Genomic DNA, 15,825 nt, shown 5'->3' with positions numbered 1-15,825 from the left:
TACTTCATTTTGAGGGTTTTAGTTACTCTCACAAACCGTATCGCTGCATTATACACTTTAGAGACGGGGTTTTAGAAAGCCTTTGCAGGGCAGTGAAACTATGAAAAGCCAATAAAGTAGACAAAACTTGCCTTAGCTAGGACAAGGCTGAGCTCTGAAGTACAGGCTACTTGAGGGATAGCAGGACGTAAAGGCAGCAGGCAGCTACCTACAGGTTCTTGCCAAGTGCAATACCTCCACTGCAGTCATTCAGGATGACCTACTAAAGAAGGAAAAAGAAGAACTAATGCTGCTTTACACAGGGCAGTGTTTTGACACTCCTCCCCAAGGCACAATGCATATACCTAGCACCCACACACAACACTCAACAAGTGTAACACAAACTGTAAAATTCAACATTAACATGTCAGCTTCCCACACTACCAGTGAAGAACCAATGTTTCACACTGAGACAAATGTATCTATTTTGTTGGCATTTAGTTATAAACTCAAGTATCAGTTGGTCTTACTTGTTAAGATCAGTTAGCAGAGCGAATGCACAAAAGATCATCACATCAAAATTCACAACATTAATAAATGCAGGCCCATTTTTCTAGAAGCTTGGAGCTGGAGGAAGCTAACATCCATGGCTTCACAGAAAAGCTGCTTTAGTAAGAGGGACAGAGAAAGGGACAATATTCAAAGAAGCATTTTAACAGTTTCCTCCTGAACTATAATTCTGTATATAGCCACTAGTGTTTGACACTTCATTAATGCTGTTATGTTGGCTAGAGAGGCATGAAGGACTCTACCAACTGTCTACGAGATTTGTCCACATTCCATTTTACAGTTTCAGCAAGTCAAAAATCCTCAAGTTTGAGGCAGGAACATGAAATGACAATGACTAATTTGCTATAATCCAAGAGTTAAACATTTCTACTGTCTCTCCCCAGGTTTGTCAAGTATATGGTTTCTAACAGGACAGAACCCTGCCTAACAGGAGGATGCGGTGCAACAGATGGATAAGAGTCTAATGTCAGTGCACGTATTAGATCACTTTATTATGTTTACATTTAAAGCAAACCACAGATCTTAAGCTAAATACTGTTCAGAAATATTTCAGTCTTTTGTTTAAAAGACAATTATAATCCCCTTGACTATGGAAGCAAGTACTTGGGTAACAGGCGCTAGTAACCAGAGTCAGATGCTTCTTAACTGTGCAACAGGCAGTAATGCATTACTGATTCAGACAGGCACTATATGCTATCTTAAATCCTTTAGCTTGCAACTGGGAACAAGTCTGTCCAAGACAATGGTGGTTCAACTCTTCAGCTGTTATTTTTGCAGTAAAGAAGTATAAGTGTGGAAGAAACTGACATTTTATCTGATGTGCCAAATACTACCAGCAAATCAAATGTAGACTTCTCATTATAAATAGGAAGACAGAACAACTACAGCATGAAAATAATTACAGCAAAATTTGTATACAATGCATTTCAGTTTACTGTGTGCAAAACATCAACACAAAAATACATATTCTAATTCACATCAACTCACCATTCCTTTCCCCTTTAAAGAAAACAAAGAAATAAAATAAAATCTTCTTTCTCAAAAACCAATTAATAGCAACAAGTATCAAACAGTCCCGAATTAAAAATTTCAGGATCACCACCAGCAATCCTTATTCTAGAAATCGGGGCTTACAGCACAGCTCTGTGAGATACAGGCAAGGTTACTACAGGCCATTTTGGTCTCTCAGTGGCAAACAGTTTTGGATTTGTTTTTCGGGGTTTTTTTGTTTGTTTGTTTTTCAAGTGCCCTAAACCCTTGATTCCAGCAAGTGACCGAAGACAACTGTATTCCATTTGATCCTTCCTTCTCACTAGCCACATTTATGAGATCCTTCTTATCTCTTAATAATGAAAGCATGGAACAGCATTCAGACATCAGTCTCTGTAATCAAAGACTTGAACTCTCTCAAACCCAGAAACTATTCCGTATACTCTGGCAGTTTCCGAAGTGCTTTGTCATTCACCCAAGCAATCAATGTAGATCCCAACTTTCAAATTCATTAATTTTAACAAGGTCTCTTTACCATCCATTTAATGCATAAGACAGAAAAACAACATACTGTACAATGCAGTCTATACAGTTTAGCTAATCTGACAAAATTTTTGTAGTGCAATTTAAAACCGAAAAGGTTTTTTGTAAGTATACACTTATTTACCAGAACATTTTAATATACTGGCATGAGTTTAAGCTAGATTATATTTGAGTAACCTGGGCTAGTGTAAGTATATTAATGTACAAGCTTTTACATTTATAACACGAGTATTTTGAAAAATAGCTGCATAAAACATAATGACAAATTAATACAGTTTTCCTGAACTCCAAATTCTATCCAGCTTCCCATGAAGTTAGATTTGCTAAAGGAAACAAGTTTCTCTAGTCCTCTTCTGACTACATCAGAAAGACTAAACAAAGACATGAAAACCAAAAATCTTTAATGTGAATGGAACATTTAAACTGAAGCTCAGAGAAGCCCAAGTTCACTGAAGTTTGAAGCACCTGTAAACCACAGACAAACTTTCAGAAGTGTTAAGTACACTTAATCTATTTTCTATTTCAATATACCATTAACATTCTAGAATGTTTTGCTGTTACACTGCTAGGGGTTCTCAATGTAGAAAAGCTCAAATCTGGAAATAAGTTTTCATATTTAATTTACATTCTTTATTTGCATAGAAAGCAACACCCTGATTCTACCACTTTCTCCACATTTGTGGAGAATTTACCATGTTGGCATCATATCAGGAAACCACATTCTTCCAAGGTGTTTGGAGACTTCCAAATGAAGTCGATCTAAGCTATAATCATTATCTGGAATCAGTACTTCCTCCATTATAGAAAGCTGGGTAAGCCTCCCTCCACACATCTTTACAAATTCAATAAAACCTCTGCAAGTTACTTCACATTCACCAAGTCCCATTGCTGTTAAGTTCTTACAGCGCTCTGCAATCCGAATAAGTTCTTCGTCCAAAGGTTGAAGTCCATTAGCACACACAACCAACTCAATTAACCTTGGGCAATTCATGCCAATACGACCTAACATTGCTTTGCTTACTGCACGACCAAAGTAAAGGTGTGTAACGGGGGTTTCCTCTCTGAAGAAAGCATCAAATTCTTCTTCATATAAGAAGAAATACATCACAATGTTGACTTTGGGGGAGTGTTTAACAAGAGCATCCCAGCTTTGCTTTTTAATAGTGTGAAATTCAACTTGTCCGGGATTTTCACTCACAACGTCTATGCGAAGGTGTTCAAGATCAACATGTTTTTCACTTGAAAGAGCCAGCAGCAGTTCATCACTTAATATGTAGTAGTTCAAAGCCAGCTCCTTAAGTCCATGACACTGGTCAGCAACACAAAGAATTCCTGAGGAACAAAAAAAAAAAAAAATTACTCCGTAAAATGAAAAGTGAATATAAGCACAGTTGTTTGCTGTAAAGCTCAAGCAAGTACTAATTTTATTGTCTTGAGTATTCATGCCTGTATCAAAAAAAATATGAAATATGATAAAGTTCTAGATATCTACATCCTCTTATGGGGTTTTGGCCATAAACACTTACCAGTAAGAGAAGGAAGTTTAACTAGATGCATTCATCTTGGATCTGCATATCTTTCTTCCTCTTTGCCCTTCCCTGTTCAGAATTTCCTCAACTTTGAAGAGGCAACTGAAATCAGGTAAGATCCAGCTGAAGTTGCCACTGTTCCCTTCCCTAATACTCTTTCCTTCGGCATTCATCTAAGCATTCTATTTAAATGACCACTAGCAGCCTAGTTTAAGAGCTATGCTAAAACAGACCCTTCCCTGAATTAAGACATAAACAACATAACTGCTCTTAATCTCTTGGAATACAAAGTACACAGATTAAATCACCTTTTGTAGACTATGGATAAGAATATAGGAAAGAGACCAGACCAGGATTCCCTTTCCCTAGCACCAGGGTTTCAGGAGAAAGGTAAGTGAGAAGGGACCCAAAAGCCCTCTTTGAACTTTCTGGCAAGCCTGTATTTTGAAGGGAGCAAGCCTTTAACCAACCAATATTAAAACGAGCAAGTTCATACGACCAGATCTGGACATACGAGAGCACTACAGAAACAGAAAGACTCTCAGTCTTACACTACTAGTTTTTGAAATTTGTATACACTCCCAAGTTGTTTTTTTTAATATAAGTTTGAAGTATTAACACTTTTACTCTGTAAGTTAAACTCACAGCACCTTGCGAAACAGTTACTGACAACTGCTTTCATCTCCTTTAGCCCACCAACCAGTAGTTGATCCATGGGTCAGGGCTTTTGCATGTGTGTTCCCACAGAATGCCAGTTAGTTAAGTTTAGACGTGCACACATTAAGGCGTACACATTTGGTTACCCTTACAGAGAACTGGCAAAGAACATCAAGTCCTTGGAACATGCGTTAAAAGGCTTGCACTAATTTTGGAGGCTTTTCCTCCTCAAGGCCTATAATCAGAGGTACTGAAGCAGCTGAGAAGAATGTAAACAAAAAAAAGTCCCCAGGATTCTAGAAGATGCAGTCAACGAGGACCACCTCCACCTTCATTAATCCAACTCATTCAGTAACACAAAGACATTACTACTCTTCCCCTTCCAACTGTCCAAAGCCAAGACCAGGTCAATAAAAGGCCTCTGCTAAGAGACTCAGAAGAGCACAAGACTCAGAAGAGCATTAGAAGTTTTATTAATAACTTGTTTCAAACTAAGTCTTGACTATTTTATGATCTTTACTACTACATTTTTCATATATATTCACTACTCACCAGCAGGTGATACATGAGGACAGCTGCTCATTTTTAGCAGTTTTAGAGTATCACTGTTGTTAGCAACAAGAACCTTTAAGGAAGGATCGTCAAGTGGTGTGTCATCTATCTTGATTGATGATAATGACTTGGAGTTTACAAAAACTACTGTCAGTGCTGAAGCAAAGTGAGCCTATTTGCAGAAATTGAAGGAGGGAAAAAAAAAATCTTATGAAAAGATAGGCAGAACTTCAGCATCTAAACCTCAGGTTTTGCATGCACAGAAAGTACAAAAATAATCACTTCTTAGGCATCCCTGTTCTTGTGTAACAAAGAAAGGCTTATTTGAACAGGAACATAGGAAATCTTTGTTTTAAAATATGCTGCTGCATGTGACAAAAATTAACTTTACACTCATTAGTTAACTCATCCACTCCGATTCATCTTTTCACTGTAATAAAGCAGGGATAAGTGGACATCGTGATGAGCCTGAAGTATCTAGAATTTATCTGCAGAAACAAGGAAATGGCATTTATTTTATTTTTCCAGAAAGTAACTCCGCTGTGACCTATAGAGTCAAAGAAAAAAAAATCTCCCAAAGATTTCAACAATATGTTGCAGCACATGATCACTGTATCTTTTAAGTTAGAAATGAGGAAACTCAAGTCTTCTAAATGATTCCCCATCTCTACACCACAAAGTATCAACACTACTAAATTTAATGTATGGAATCAATGTTTAACTATTATCTTAATACTAATGGATGCCACAAATTAAAGAAGATATGCCAATAAATAGACTGTTTCATAAAAATTACCATCAACTGAATAACAACACAATAAGCAAGCTAAAGTGGTTTAAGAGTGAATTAAGTCACTCTAGTTACAGTTTGTAGAACATTACCTTAGAAACATTCATGAAGCTTGGTTTTGCTGTAGAAATCAAACCCAGCGTCTTGATAGAACAGTTCACCAACTGAGAAAGGATGTCACAGGCTGCTTCTGCTGACTCAGTACTACTATCAACCTATAAAAATGATTTAAAGATCATGAAGCTATTCTTTATTATTAGAAAACAGCAACACAGATACCCAAGACTGCAAGGTCCACATCCACTTTGCTGTACTGCACCAGACTACGTTTACCACAAGGACAAAATGCAACATTAATTAGAAATTTCAAGACAAGAAAAGAGTTCAGGAAAGTTACTATGGGAAAATGTTCCTGCCTATGACTGCTGCGTATTTCCAATACGAACAGAGAGCTTAAACCTAAGACTTGTCTTCAAATAACCTCATGCCTTCCTAAACAACTGTAATTAGTGTTGGTGTTACGATAGACAGTGGTATGTATGCACTTTCTTTTAAATGCCAATTTTAAACTCTTAGACCAGAAAGACTTGATAAAGCTTAGATCTACTCCAGCAAACTAATCCATTTTACCTACAGGGACAACACCTTTGTATCTTGAATAATGAACTGATTCTCAATTCATCTATAAGCCTGATGACTAACTTTGGACAAATCACTATTTCATCTCACCTTCCTCCTCTATAGTAGCTGAAATGATAAGAGTAGTTGAAAAAGCCTAAAAGTTGCATTAAGACATTATAATCCCAATTCATTATCATCAGTTATATGAAGTGCAGAAGTTACAGGTACTCAATAACTGATTATCCATGAACTGCTGTGCAACCAAATCATGGTATCTCCAAATGTAAAACTGCTGCCTGTGCTGAGAAAAGAAGCTTCTGATTTTCATCCTAGCTTTAATATCAATCCTTTCTTCTGCTTTTCCTTCACAGCTTAGAACTACGACATCCTCTAAGGCAAAGTATCTGCCAAAAGTGAACAAAGCACCTGTAACTCCAACTATGAACTTCTGAGATAAACAGAGTAAATTGTATCAAGTATTCAAACGAAAGAAGTCCACATTTACGCAATCCTGAGACTACAAACTTGATTTCAATGAAGTTTACTGTTACGCACAATAATGTGCCAAGTACTCAGATTGCCACTAACACTGATTCACAGAAACTACATATTCTGCATATTCTGAAAACACATTGTTCAGCAATGTATTGCATAACGTTAGCTCTTTCTTTACTTTGTAGAGATTAGACTGTAGAAATTGGAAGGAGACAGTGTGCATGTGTGGAAATAAACTGTTGCAGGAGTTGCATTTTTAAACATAAGACTTCCCAGGTACAACACTTGAGCCAATTGACATAAAGAAACTGCATACATTATGCACAGTAACATCACAAAACAAGCCTCCATTTGTCCAAGACTTACCTTGAAGCTGACGTACTGCAGATGATCAGCATGCCTCTTGATAATCTGCTGAATGAGATCAGGATGTGTAGACTTTAAGTAAGAAGTAGCTGGCTGGCTAAGTTCAAATTCAAATCTCCTCCAGAGATCTGGGATGTGAAAAATTTCATTCCACCTTCGACAAACAGAAGATGCCCTGGCTCGATCTACTAAAGGTAGAAACTGAAAAATACGCAGGATAACGTGGTGCGGAAGGCTTCCCCAGTCCATTGAGGCGTGCAAGTCAGATTCACCAAATACTGAGCCATATAAACAAGTTTTCTGTTTTTTGCTTTTCTGTGATGTTTGAGGAGCTTCATCTTCAACCACAACTTTCTGCCTAGCTCTCTTCATCGTGGAAGTTTCAGGTACTGGAACAATCTTATGTATTCAAACTGCACAGTTTCCTGAAAGGTCTCACGTACAGTAGGTCTTCAGAAAAATACAGAAGATTAGGGGAGGAAGGGAGAGAAGGCAGTGAAAACACAGTAAGACGTAACAAGTTAGTAAAATGTAAATATAGCATGTTACTATGAAAAAAAGGTATGTCCATATGCCAATATCCAGTGCACAGACATTAGCAAGGACCTTCTTTCTCGATACCTTTTATTTTGAACAAGTTGATTTGAATCTGGAAAACGTGGCTTTGTTAATTTACCAAGTGTAGTTTCATGTGTTAGTACTTCATAGCATATAAAGCACTTTGTAGAAAAAAAGCTATTTAAGAGCAATTTAGTTTAGCAGCAGCAAATTGTGTATGTTTAAACTCAGCAGACAAACTACGGAATCTACTCATGATTTCTAGAAGAATTTTATCAACTACAGAACCCAATTCATAAACTCCCTTTTTAAACACTGATGAACCTGGACCAGATGTGTTCAGAAGAGTCAGATTCAAAAGTTTTGCCCATCTCCCCCACTGCTTTGCTTTGTTGGTTTTTTGTTTTGGTTTGTTTTTTTGTAAATCATGCCAGGCAGAGGAAAAAAATGTTTGTACAATTAACAACAAAAAACTTCAGAGGCCACTTATCAAACAGGGCAAAATAAGTGAGGCTCACATGCCATTTTTCAGCAGGAGAAAAGGACAGTGACCCTGTAATGCAGCAAACTGCACGAATGTACTTCACTGAGGAACGTTTGCCACATGAGCCAGAGTTCAGAAAAAAGCAGCATAAGGAAAAGCTCTGCTTTCACATGCTGAAGCAGTGCAATCGACTCAAGTCCATTCTAGACTGAATGCTGTTATTCAGTCAATTCTCAACAACTGTCTTAACTGTTTCAAGTGCCACTTCACTCTACAGTGGGATGAGACCCCTTCTCAAACGTCCTACTAATTAGAAGTTCAGCCAGACCCTACCTCTTCCCAACCAGTCTGAAGCTAAAATTTTCAAAGCAACCATGCATTCTTCAAGAACAAGCAGAATGCGTTCTCTATTTTTACTGAACAATCTTCCACAGCAACCCTCACAGCATGCTGCTTCTGCTTTTTCCCCACCATCTTCATTATGGGGGGGAGGAACCAAAATCCAGAAACAGCAGCCAAAATACAGACTATCTTATCAAAAACTTATCTGGCATTTTCCCCAACTTATAAAACCTCATGTGTGTGGCTGATGAGGTGTCTGACATGCAAGTGTAACTCCATTTTTGTGAAAAGAAAGCACGTGCATTCTTTGAGAAATGGGAAAGAACAACCTAGCCAATTAATCAAGAGCTGTTCGTATGACCAGCTTCACTACTGTTTGTCCTCCTGACATTGTCTCAACCACCAAGGAATTTATTCTAGTAGTCTTTAGAAATCTTCATTTAGTCTCTTTAGAGTTCCATTTATGATAGTGATAGGTGACATAGGCAGAAAGATAAGCTAGTAACACTCTTTAAGCTATATTTAATAACAGAAGGTTTTCTTCCCTGAATAGACACATGCCTTGCACTAACAAGCAAAGGCAGCAAGTCAAAGAGAATGAAGACTGATACTCTCCAAAACAAAGCAGTATTTCTAAACAAGACATTAGTGTTACTAATGTAATGAAGATGCAAGCTCAGCATGAATAAAGGTTTTGCCACTAGACCATTTTATCAAATTATCATCTACACAACCATGTTTTATGACTTCTGAGTGCTTTAAGTCACACAATGAATGGGCATTCCAAAGCATTATACGTGGATGTAGTAATTAACCACTACATAACACAACACTCTCTTCCAGTTGCTCATAGCCTTGCTAAATTTAGCTTGAGTCAAATACTTGGGGTTTTTTTCCCTCCTCCCTCCTTGGGAGGAATTACAAATTTAGCTGTTTTCTAAAACTAAAGTCCAGAACAAAAAATGAAATTAAACAAGTGCTGTTGTCTGAGAAGCTTCTCTATGCTTTTGCTAGCCTCAGGCAAATCTGCAACATCTTGGTAAAATGTAAGTTTCTGAAAAAAAATGGAAGTTTTCACTTTCTTATTTTAAAGTTATTTGAGCTTCATGGGTGTTCTTCCACAAAGAAGTTTTGGCATCTGAGAACTACCAAAAAGGACACCGTTCCCATAAACCACAGGGCAGGTTACAGACCAGATGCAGCATATCCAGTCCAGACACATGAAGAGATGTGACAAGGTATGCATGGCGTAGATAGTAGCTATGCTCTCACTGACGGAACATGGCCATAACATGTTCTTGTTCCTACATGCCTTTAAAACTGGTAACTCTAGAATTTCTGTTCTTAGTATTCTATATTGCAGTACTTTAAATCTAGCAAAATTACATTCTATTACTCACTGTGGAATGCAAAGCCAGAAAAAGGTTCCATTGGTTATATATCACAAAGTTTTTACCAAACATGAAGCCCTAATACTTACTGTGAAAATGTGAATGCTTATTTCATTCTGAATACTTGAGCTATGAAGAGTATATATTTTAAAACACAACCTAACTAAATTATAGTTCCATGTGATATAATCCAGGTAGTATTCAACGAGAGGTTTACATGCACACGTACCTCCAAAGAATGTGGAAGTTCCTGTCAAGTTACCAGCACCTTTCTGGTATCTGAACATCCATCCCACTGTTGAGTCATCCTGTATGTGTGCATGGATTCCTTAACCAGAAGGCAGAGACTGGTCCCAGAAGATGAACTGACCTGTGAAGCCACCAACCAAAGAAAAACTGTTCTGCAATGTCTGGGAGACCCACTGGAGGGACTAAACTCAGTTTTGGAACAAAGACCAAGATGAATAGTACACTCTGCACTGCAGGGCAGACGTGGAAGTAGAACACCAGAATGTGACAAGTAAATTAGTTTTACCAAACATTATCTGAAAACTATCGTTTAACTAATGGGAAGGTGTAATTGTTGGCACAAATCTAGTTTTTGCATTATCTACAATTTTAGTCACATCAGTACTCTTATGCAACAGATACACCTCTGCATTCTTGAATATTAAAGAAATTACAAACCTGGATAAGAAACGGTAAATTTTGTCAGCTTACTGTATACCAAAAACACATGAATCAAAATAGTTATACTTAAAGATGTGACTTCTAATATTTTAAAATTTGAGGACTCTTGGCTTTAAGCATTACTCACTTTTACTCCAAAAGTAGGCTTACTGCGTCATGATAATATTGACAGTAAACAAACTATTTTGGCTAATTAAACTCTATCTGGAAAAAAAGATACCGATGATGTACAAATATGCTCCCACATACAAATACGAAAAAACTACCCTGTATCTTAGTATGAAAGAGTATCTTGGTCTGCTATAAGAAAGTATACCCAAAACCTCCAAATTCAGTTATCCATTTTACATTGTTTGAAGATGGTTTAATGGAAAACTATAGGAACAGCAACACACATCTTACTAAATCATGACAGGTTTGAAATGAAAAAGTAGATTGTAAACATCTTCAGTTTTTAAAAGTATTGTGTTCAACCAGTAGTAACATCTTTAGAAACCTTTTAACACTAAACGTTATTTTACTTTAAAAGATGGGAGACAGGAGGCTTTAGATTCTCCCAGGTCATATTATCATCTTCTGAAAAACTACCCAGTTAAAGTTTACAACTATAAAGCTGATATTAAAACAGGTGTAATACATGTTAATTGTGAATACAAGAGAAGCTGGCCCTATCTCCTAAGCAAAATCAAACTCAAGTACTGAAATCTCTGCAAGTAATATTGCTGCTCAGCTCACACCTCAGAAAATTTAAGAGCTGCATAGTTATGCTTGTCTATAATTAGAAAGTTTATATACATTAGTAACTCTGTAGATGGCATCTGAAGAAGTCTGTAATTTATGGTGGCCTTGTATTGCACACAGTCTACAAGTATTACATATTCTTCTGTCAAGTGAGCAGGCTGTCCCTTTGCTAACTCTGCACGGCACATAAAATTCACTTGCAAAAGTGCTGTCAGTTTCTAGCACATAAAAGATAGGTTTATAATGACACATGTAAACAGAACCCATAAATAACATTACAATTGAGAGCGCAAAACAATTTAAACATTCAACACAGAAGTGTATTAAGTTTATAAACTATACAACATACTTTGAAGGGGCTTTCTTACCTAAAGAATGCTTCCAAGTTACAATAGGCAATAAATGAATGAACTGAGGCAGCTGCAGCCATGGAGCACTCACAAGCATCTGTCTGCTCTCCCCTCCTGTCCAGATAAAATGCCACAAAAACCTTTATTAGTTAAAAAAAAAAAACCACCTTGTATTACATCCCATGCAAAAATTACAGGAAAATACATTGACACCAATTTATACATTTTCTTGCTTTAGTGAAGGAGCTTGAGGGCATCATCATAACACAAGGTAGCTTATCCCACATTGCAAATACTGTGTCATTGATAGAAATGTGAGGTCAGATTAAGCATAAACCTGATGGGAAACAACTGTTGCAACTGCATTTACATTGTACTGATGAACAGCACAGTGTAAACAGCAAGTTATTCAATATTTGCATTATCATTACCATTAGTAGTGAAGTGTGGTAAACAACACTGTCTATAACTACTAATGTAATCTAAGAGTCACAGAAAACATAAAAAAAAAAGTTTTTTCCTGCCCTCTTCCGTTCCTGGCCTAGGGAACTAGGTGGCAAATGATCAAAACACAGTTGCCACATGGCACAGCTTCCTCCCACCAAATGTGCAGCAGCCATAAGTCACCAACCCGGTACAGCCCTGGCTACACAGTGACATGGCAAGGAGCAAGATGGGAGCTACACTCATCAACAACAAACCACCCAGCCTGCAACCTGCTCCCTGTTTACAGGCTCCCAGAAAGCAGATGACAGTCTGTACAACCTGGTGGGTGTATCACAAACCACTGCATCCAGGGGACTTAGATTAAAAGTCCCCTACCTGCCTCTACACTATTTTCTTTTAATACAACATTACAGGTGAGTTTGTGTTTCAGTGTCTTCCATCGTAAGTAATAATTCAAAGCTTTACCCCCAAGAATATTACTAAGTTTGCTTTTATAAAAAATACACCAAATAACTGAAGTCTTCCTCAAAATAAACTTTATATCCTTATGGGGGGGAGAGGGGGAGGCCTATCCTTCCATCTGTTCTAAAGTCAGGATTTCAGTATTCTCCCCAACACTTCCCAGTGTGGCTGCAAGCAAAGTAATTGTTAATAGCAAAATAACATCTGAACATTAAGAAAAGGATAGTAATATCCTTTTATAGTAAGAAATGTGGCAAATATATTTCTATTAATGTAGTCAAGAAAGACTAGTTACAGTGTTCAGCAGAATTTCACAAATATTTGAACTGGTTACCTGTAAACCTGAATACTTCCTCCTAACCACAGACTACCTCCTCATGAAATGAGCTTCTCTTTCATAGATCTGTCCTAGCATCCCTCAGCGCAGAAGGAAGTTTATACTTTTACATTACAGATAAAAGTAGCAAAAATTTAGATACTACATTTAAAAAAAAAGTTACTGAAAGTTGTTAACAACAAAAAAATTAATCAGCTGTACGGTATAACAATGCTTGCTTTAAGTGTCCAAGGCCACAAGAACCATGCAAAGCAGCTTAAACGATGTCAGCTCATCTAAGCAGAAATGTTTATAGCAAAAAATAACTCATTATCAGAGATGTAATCAAATACGAGCTTATTATGTAAATAACAGCGAATTGTTAGTCTAAGGTAGAGTTACCCAAATTATTATCAAAGATAAACAGCAGCAACACAGTTGTTGAAATGAAACGCTCTGATAACTGATGAGGTTTATCAAATCTATTCATATCCTCATTCGTGCAGTATCAAACATTGGTGCACTACCCTATACAGCTGTTTTCCTCTATAAACTCTTTGACCTCAATGTCCTGTGACCAAGTATTTTGCACAGCTGCACGTTACCCTACTCAAACAAACTCAAATCCACAAAAATCAACAGGGATCCAGAAAAATTCAAGTTAAATAACTGCTTCTGCAGCTTATCCTGGTAACAGAACCATAAACTTCTGCTACAATTAAGACCTTAAAATCTCTCCCATGACACGCGGTCTCGGCAGGGGATTCTGAGAAGTGGTCAGCAGCAGCTCAGTTATGCCAGGAGCTGCTCACTACTTCCCATGCTACAATGTCAGCTGAAAAAACCAGGTTTTATTACTATAACCCAACATACCGCTGATTCAAGCCACAAAGAAATAACTGCTTCCTCCGATTTGTAGACTCCCCTTTCAGTTCTCAACACCAGGACTCAGCAGGAATTAGTAAAACAAAACACCATAAAGGCAGGTTTCTAATAGAGACAGTAAAAAAAAAAAAACCAAAACAAAACAAACCCAGCAGAAGTGAAATTCCTGAGAAACAACAAAACCCCTTTCAAATAACTAAGCTTGGAAATCTACTGGGATAAAGCAGGCATTGTGATAATTAAACTTTAACTTTCTAACTCTTGGAAATTGATGTTTATGGATCTGCCTTTAACAGCTGAAATACTTGTCACATTAATCACAGTGTCTTTAAGAAATCACAGTTCAGTGATAGTATCAAGGTCACCCACTCACAACATTAAGGAATTTAGAGTCCGTCTGGGGAACGAGAGCAGCAGATACTGTACACAAGAAAGGCAGTGTTGGAAAGCTGTTGCAACTGCTGATGCAGCCTCAAATTCGATTGCTATGTTTCAAAACATAGATCAAAAATGCGTTTTAAGCTTAAGTCTCAAAAGATCTAGTCCTTTAGTGTGATGAGCTCCAAGATTAAGCCTTTTTCTTCATTTAAGACACAGCCATTTTATAAGTGGGTGGCATTTTTGCTTCTAAACAGGATTTTTATTTTTTTTTAAATCAATCCTCATTTTTCTCAAAACTGAGCCTCTGAGCCTCTCTCTCAAGGGATTTATCACATTTTTAATGTTTATCACAAAACCTCAGACACCTAAAAATAACAGCATTCAGCTGAGCATCTTAATGCCTGCATTAGTTTTAACTGAAGAAACAAAAACGCATTGCCACTTTTAGCGTTATTTAGCTGACAAAATTTAGCTATTCGTGTTCTACTGATGCATTATTTTTAGAAGAAAGCCACCCCCACTTGAATCGCTTTTAGACCATGAGCAACACCCAAGACTTCCCTCGTTTTACTAAATGACACATCTGAAGCTCCACAGCTCAAGAGTTCTCGTGAGGGCTCACCCAAACATTACACGGCAGAAAAAAAAAAAACATTCTTTCTACAGGTTTTCTAGAAACGTTTCTACCCGACTTTAACCAGCCATTTAAGCTCTTTACACTGGAAAAAGCGCTTCTCTTCCGACCGACGGCTCCCGGGCATCCCCAGCGCCCCGCTCCCGACGCGGTCCTCCAGCTCGGGGGGATGCCCACCCCGCCAGGTCCCTCTCCCGTTACTTCGCCTGCGTGGGGACAGCCGGGTGACTTTCGGGGGGGTACGAACCCGACAACAGAGCACATCAAGCCCTTCCTGCGCACAGAGGTTTGGAGTTTCTGTTTTACCTCAACCCTCAGCACCGGGCGGCTCTGAGTGAACGCAGCCCGGGGCAGGGCATTACCTTTCCCGGAGGTGTCCTCCGCAGCTCTCCTGGAGGGGAGGGAGCGCGGCCGGGTCCTTGACCGCGGCCCGGGGCGGTGACCTCCCCTCAGGCCGAGGGCGGGGGTTTACGAACGCCGCACGTACGCGGGAGCCCTGCTGCCGTCAGGGCCTCCTGACGGCTCAGCGAGAATTAAGGTCTCCAGGCGCGGCGTGCGTCTGCCCGCCCGACCCCGCACCGCCCTCCCGTCCCGTCCCGTCCCGTCCCCTCCCGGGCCGCCACCGAGGCCCCCGCGGCCTCTCCCCGCCCGGCCGCCCCGCCGCCGCTCACCGCCGCCTCCCTCGCAGTGGTAGAGCCGAGGCCAGCCGCAGAGCAGGGCAGGGCAGGGCAGGGCAGGGCGGAGGCGCCGCGAAGAGCCCCGAAACCTCCCAGCCCACCGAGCGCCCTGGCCACGCCGCCGCCCGCGGAGGGGAGGAGCCGGCCGCGGCCCCGCCGCCCCAGCGCGCAGGTGCCGTGGAAGGCCCCGGCCCCACCGGAGGCCGCGGCGGCACGTGACGGCGGGCGCCATTTCGCGCCCAGGCCAGCCTCGCCCTGCGGCTAAAATGGGGCGGGAGGGCGGCGGTGGGGTGGTGTCTGCGGCTCCGGACAGGCAGGGAGGGGTCCTTTCCCTCCCCATAGCAGCAGGGGCAGTTGCTCCTCCCGCTGCCCTTG

At 39.6% G+C, this 15,825-nt stretch overlaps 1 protein-coding gene across 1 annotated transcript; it reads right to left on the bottom strand.

Moving 5' to 3' along the window:
* Positions 1-560: 560 nt before the first annotated feature.
* On the bottom strand, positions 561-15,312 carry LOC142413446 (F-box/LRR-repeat protein 21-like). Its single transcript, XM_075509590.1, has 7 exons — positions 15,136-15,312; positions 11,667-11,762; positions 10,097-10,237; positions 7,093-7,542; positions 5,703-5,825; positions 4,821-4,992; positions 561-3,414 (listed from the first exon to the last, which is right to left on the bottom strand). The coding sequence occupies exons 4-7, from the start codon at positions 7,462-7,464 to the stop codon at positions 2,771-2,773; spliced, it is 1,311 nt and encodes a 436-aa protein (XP_075365705.1). The 5' UTR covers positions 7,465-7,542; positions 10,097-10,237; positions 11,667-11,762; positions 15,136-15,312; the 3' UTR covers positions 561-2,770.
* Between the last annotated feature and the right edge of the window lie 513 nt (positions 15,313-15,825).

The sequence above is a fragment of the Mycteria americana genome, chromosome 8 (genome assembly GCF_035582795.1).
Source record: "Mycteria americana isolate JAX WOST 10 ecotype Jacksonville Zoo and Gardens chromosome 8, USCA_MyAme_1.0, whole genome shotgun sequence".
Lineage (NCBI taxonomy): Eukaryota > Metazoa > Chordata > Aves > Ciconiiformes > Ciconiidae > Mycteria > Mycteria americana.
Note: the sequence above shows the minus strand (reverse complement) of the source record. Positions and strands in the feature narration are given on the sequence as shown.